The 5,781-nt window shown below is 41.9% G+C and overlaps 1 protein-coding gene across 1 annotated transcript in view; it reads right to left on the bottom strand.

The window, feature by feature from the left end:
• The window catches only part of znf608 (zinc finger protein 608), a 31,552-nt gene that overhangs the window by 14,317 nt on the left and 11,454 nt on the right, over window positions 1-5,781 (bottom strand). The window contains exon 2 of the mRNA XM_037680846.1: window positions 3,176-3,446. Coding sequence (XP_037536774.1) covers window positions 3,176-3,446 — 271 coding nt within the window. The remainder of the gene's footprint in view (window positions 1-3,175; window positions 3,447-5,781) is intronic.

Genomic DNA, 5,781 nt, shown 5'->3' on the forward strand with positions numbered 1-5,781 from the left:
GTTCCTGATGAGGAAATGTTCCTGATGAGGAAATGTTCCTGATGAGGTACATCCCTGATGAACATCTTTAATGAGTAAATGTTACTGATGAAGAACATCCATGATGAGGAAATGTTCCTGATGATTAAACTTTTCTGATGATGAAATGTTTCCTCATAAGGAAACGTTCCTTATGAGGAAACATTCACGATGAGCAACATTCCTGATAAGGAAATATTCCTGATGAAAAAATGTTCCTGATGAGGGAACGTTCTAGATGAGGAACTTTCTTGATGAAGAACATCCCTGATGAACATCGCTGATTAAGATTTTTTCCTGATGAAAAACATTCCTAATGAAGAATGTTCCTGATGAAGAACAAAGTTCTTCCAGCATTAAACAGATGATGGATCTGCAGCAGAACCATGAGAGCTTTGGTTTTTGCAACCTGAAGCTCAGAGGTCAAAGTTCTAAAAGCTCCAAATATTATCAAAATATAATTTAAATGTTGAAGAACATCAAATGTTCTTTAAATGTTTGGTTTAAGATGGATGGTCCCAGATACCAGAGATGACAGGAAGATGAGAACCATCCAAATGTTGTGAAATCAAAATGTTGCTGTTTTTATTTTTCTGAGAGCTTTAGAAGAACAAGTGCTTTCGATTTAACCCAGAACTCTGGAACTAACTTCCTGTTTGGGTTGAACTTACATAAAGCCTTTGAAACAGATAATCAAAATGTTCTCATCTCTAAACTTTAATTTCTCATCTAAAGCACTTTATTGGATGGTATCATATCTATCCAGCAGAATGTAACTTTTACATTCCAGTTTCCTAAAGTGCAGAATGGGTGTACCCCAAGGATCTGTGCTAGGACCCCTGCTTTTCACTTTTACATCAATGACAATCCATTGTTTTGTCATGAAGTAGAAGTCCAATTATACGCAGATCTCCATTTCTATCTCCATCTTCTACCATTTATCCATAGTCGAGTCGCGGAGGCAACAGGTCGAGGAGAGAAGGGTTGTGTTTTTATTGTTTGTTAAGTATCTTTTTTCTTTATTTCATTGTTGTTGAACATTTTATTATTTTTTGTGGTATTTTTTTATTGTCTTGAGGGAAAATCAACCTGAGGCTAAATCTGGTTCAATGAATCAAATGGTTTTACATTAGTGTTATATTTGCACATCGTCCTGAATAAATCAAAAGAACTGAAGATTCAGACAGAACAGTGTCTTCAAAGACAAACTAAAGAGAGACAGGCAGGCAGACAGACAGACAGACAGACAGACAGACAGACAGACAGACAGACAGACAGACAGTTATTAAGATTGAAATGAGTCACTCTTAGTTATCAGTCTGATCTGCAGAGAAGAACTAGTTGCTCTCCTCCCTCCTCCCTCAGTTTAATTAATATGCATCCTGCATCCCCCTCCCCTCCTCCCACCCTCGCCTCCTGGAGGAGCAGGCACAGTCCTCGCACTCTGACTGAATCAGGAGAGAAATCTTCCTCCTGCTTGTTTTGACCCTCATTTTCCTCTTCTGTTCTTCACTGCAGGAGTTTAGAAAAATATTTAAAGGTTTTCTTCTTTTTCCTTTCATCTTCCCCTCTTCATCGCCATCATCATCAGTCTGAATCTCTTTTCCTTCATTTTGTTTCTGTCTCTAACCTCCCATCACTCCTACATCCCTCATCCATCACTCCTCCATCACCCCTTCATCGTCCCATCATTCCATTGTCACTCCATCACTCTTTCATCCCTCCATCCTCCCAACACTCCTTTAATCCTCCTTCATTCCTCATCACTATTCCATCACTCTTTCATACCGGTCATTCCTCCATCTTTCCATCACTCATTATTTATCCTCCATCACTCCATCTTCCATCATCACTCATTCATCCCACCATGACTCCATCATTCCTCTATCACTCCTCCATGACTGCATCACTCCTCCATTGCTTAATCTTCCCTCCATCACTCCACCTTCACTCCATCACTCCTTCATCACTATCTCACTTATTCACCACTTCATCACTCCATCTTCACTCCATCGCTCCTTTATCACTCCATTACTCCATCACTCTATAACTCCATCACTTCTCTCCATCACTCAATCACTTCTCCATCGCTCCATCTTCACAAGGACACACTTTACTTCTGGGTCTGGCCTTCTAACTGTTCTGTGTCCAACACCAAACGTTGCTCTCATCATGATTCATGACCCTAAAGCAGTAACACTTAATTTTGCTGCTGCAGGTGAACAGCTGGTTCTGGCTGTCACCAGCCGACTGGTTGATCCACTATGAGAAGGTGCTGCTTGTAAGACTGAGTTTGTTGCAGCTCCTCAGACTGAAGAAGTCTTTTGGACAAAAGATGAAACGTTTCAACAAGAAGACTCCGTCCAGAGAACCTGACTCAACCTTGTTAGACTTCATTATGTTTATTTCTTGTGTAGGTCTTGTTTCTGTTTCCTAGTTTTCCTTGTTCTATTTTCCATTTACCCTCAGTCAGCTTCCTGACTTTTTTCCAGTTATGTTTTTAATAAGCAATCATCCCAGGTGTCTCATTTCCCATTTACCTCTGTTGTATATATTCAGCCTATGGTCAATTATTCACAGCATTACTTGGCCTCTATACAAAGTTTGTGTTTCACATCGTTTATCCCCCTGTGATTGTTTGAGTTCCCACATGTTTGTTTTTGCTGCTACGTCAGCCTTTCGTTTTGCTTTGTTAAAATAAAGTTTTTTATTTTAACCTTTGAGTCTGCATTTGGGTCCAATCCGTCACAAACCCCACACATTTTGACACATCTGCCTCAGATTTTCACTGCAAACCAAATCATTCATGTTTGACAACAAAACCAGCGTCCTGTTTGAGACGTCGTTCCATAACGTCGAGCAGTTTTGAAATGAAACATGAAAGTTATTCATAAAAACACGGTGCTCCGTCTGCTCGGACCGCCGGCAGCAGAACGTCGCGCACAGCCGACACAAATTCAGATAAAAACTAAAGGATAATGGAGATGAATGGTATATTTAATATCACTGAGTGTTAAACACAGTCCTGGTTGGACCTACAGCTGAACCATTATTCAAAGCTCAAATGGGTCGCATGCAGTTCTACACGACTGAACAGAATCAGAGTTCACTTTAACTTCAGGGAACATGGGTCCAGAGTTTTCAGAATCTTCCTCACCTTCCTCCGTCTCGTGCCACACGATCCCCTCCAAGTTGACACTTGTTCCAGGTTGGCAGGGCCCCAAGCAGGCCGAGTCCCCATCCAGGACCCCCGACACGCCTCCATTCTGCGTGTTGGTGCCGACGGACCGGGTCCTGACCACCAGTTGTTTCGGGCTGGAGGTGGGCAGAGCTGGGGTGGAGAAGGAGGGGGCCGAGGGCAGGGAGGGTCCAGGGGCCCCCGGGTGACCCGGAGCCGGAGGAGCTGGCACCGTGAACATGGGATCCACCTGCAGGAGAGAACAGATTTATTAGATCACATCAAGGAGCATTGTACAGGTTTTTATTGTAGTTTTTAATTAAAGCCCCTCCAGATGTACTGTGGAGGAAATAAATAAAATAAAATGTTGCTGATATGAATTGTAATCTGCATTAAAAGTTTAAACAGCACCATGAGGAGACTTTACTTCAGATGTCAGCGTTAAAAATGTCAGTTTTCATCAATTTGATTGTCAAAGAAAACATTTTCCTCCTCTGAGAGTCAAAAGATATTTTATTAACAGATGGACAAATACAAAGACACATTCATAAACATGATCATCCTTTAGTCTATGGCAGCAGGTGATAGAATATTTTAATCAAGTCCTTTTATTAAGATTCATCTGCAGTTTAATTAAATATAAACTGAACACAAATGTATTAAATGTTGTATTTATAAATTATTTTTCAGGCTATTGAATATTTGGTTTCTTAATTAAAAGAGTTGTTGTTTCTCAGCTCTTCATTAAACCCAGAACCATTTTTAGGTTTCTGAGCTTGGTGATCAGAACTGCCGTCGTTACCATGGTAACGCCTGATTAAGTCTGTCATGGATGCCTTTCAGAGCTGCGCTCTCATCACTTATTACCAGAACAATTACAGCCACTTTGGGAAATAATGCAGCTGATAGGGCAGCCGAAAGCGATGGTGACAGTGTTCTGCCTTTCTTACAGCTGAAGATTAAATGTCTGACATATATCTGACAGCGTGAGTTCCTGGGGGGATATAAAGGCCCAGAACTGAACCCTTTCTCACGCCTGAGAGAACAGAACCATCTGAGTGGGTCCTGCACTGAGTTACTCAGTCTGTTGGGTCAGTCGGTTCCTTTCAGATCTGAACGGAATAGACCTCTGATCTCAAGACATGCATGGAGAAGGACAGAGAACAACACTGTTGGAATGACACTGTGTGCAAGCCTGGAGGTAGGGGTTATATGGGAAGGATGTGGGAACTATGGAAACTTTGATACCCATCATCCAGTTTGGCCTAGAAACCACTTTGAACACAGTGTTTTTACATTCAAGAGAGGAATCTGCTATCACACCTAGAGACTGATGAGATACAATAAAGATGGTATGGCAAAGGGGAGCCAGGACGGCAGGTCAAGGGGAATATACCATCATCCACACCATCAGAGTATGAGTACCAAACCCCGTTGAAAAGCCCCGAAGAACTGAATACAAGAGCAGCTGACCTGAGAAAAAAATTGTGACCTCATTAGGCACCTATAACTTGCACCCCTTGCCAGGACTAAGTAACAAAGTACCTTCTGAAAGTCTGCTAGAAGATGTGAATGCAGCATTGCCAAGTATCCCATACATATACCATCACAGAGACCAAAAAGCTGGTATACATCACAGCTACACTGATCCTTGACTTGCTTGGCTATAAGATCAAGCCAATCAATAAGGATTAACCTCCATGAAGAAAGAGGCTGGAAGCTAAGATCAAGGAAACATGGAAAGAAATCAGCCAGCACTAAGAACATGGAGCACAAGTTGGGAGTCATCAGGACTCTGTACCACAGAGCAGACAGCGTCCCCACTAACTCAGGAGCCAGGCAGAAGGAGAAATCCCACACAAGACAGGCTCTAGAGCAATGTGGATATCCTAACTGGGCCTTCCTGAAAGCAGAGAAGAAACCCAAACAGGACTCCAGTCAGCCATCAGGTGAAAAGGAGGAACCCAGACCCAGACCAGTGGTCATTCCATATGTTGAGGGAGTATCAGAGAAACTGAGACGTTTATTTTCTAAACATAACGTCCCAGTGGCTTTTAAACCCCAAAATACATTAAAGACTGGTTCATCCCAAAGATCCAGTCCCCCGGCACAAACAGAGTAATATTGTATATGTTGTTCAGTGTCAAGAGGGTGATCAGTCTTACATCGGGGAAACTAAACAGTCACTGGCCAAAAGGATGGACCAGCACAGAAGATCAACATCATCAGGCCAGGACTCTGCGGTCTACACTCATTATAGCAGTCATTCAGAAATTATAGCAGTCGTTCAGCAGATAATAGCAGTCGTTCAACAGATAATAGCAGTTGTTCAGCAGATAATAGCAGTCGTTCAGCAGCTAATAGCAGTCATTCAGCAGATTGTAGTAGTCCTTCAGCAGATTAGTCGTTCATCAGATTATATCAGTTGTTCAGCAGATTATTGCAGTTGTTCAGCAGGTGTCAGAGTAATTCAGTAGATTATAGCAGTCGTTCAGCAGATTATAGCAATCATTCAGCAGATTATAGCATTCGTTCAGTAGATTATATCAATCATTCAACAGATTATAGTAGTTGTTCAGCAGATT

Source organism: Nematolebias whitei, chromosome 8 (genome assembly GCF_014905685.2).
Source record: "Nematolebias whitei isolate Nwh7 chromosome 8, NemWhi1, whole genome shotgun sequence".
NCBI classification, from domain to species: domain Eukaryota; kingdom Metazoa; phylum Chordata; class Actinopteri; order Cyprinodontiformes; family Rivulidae; genus Nematolebias; species Nematolebias whitei.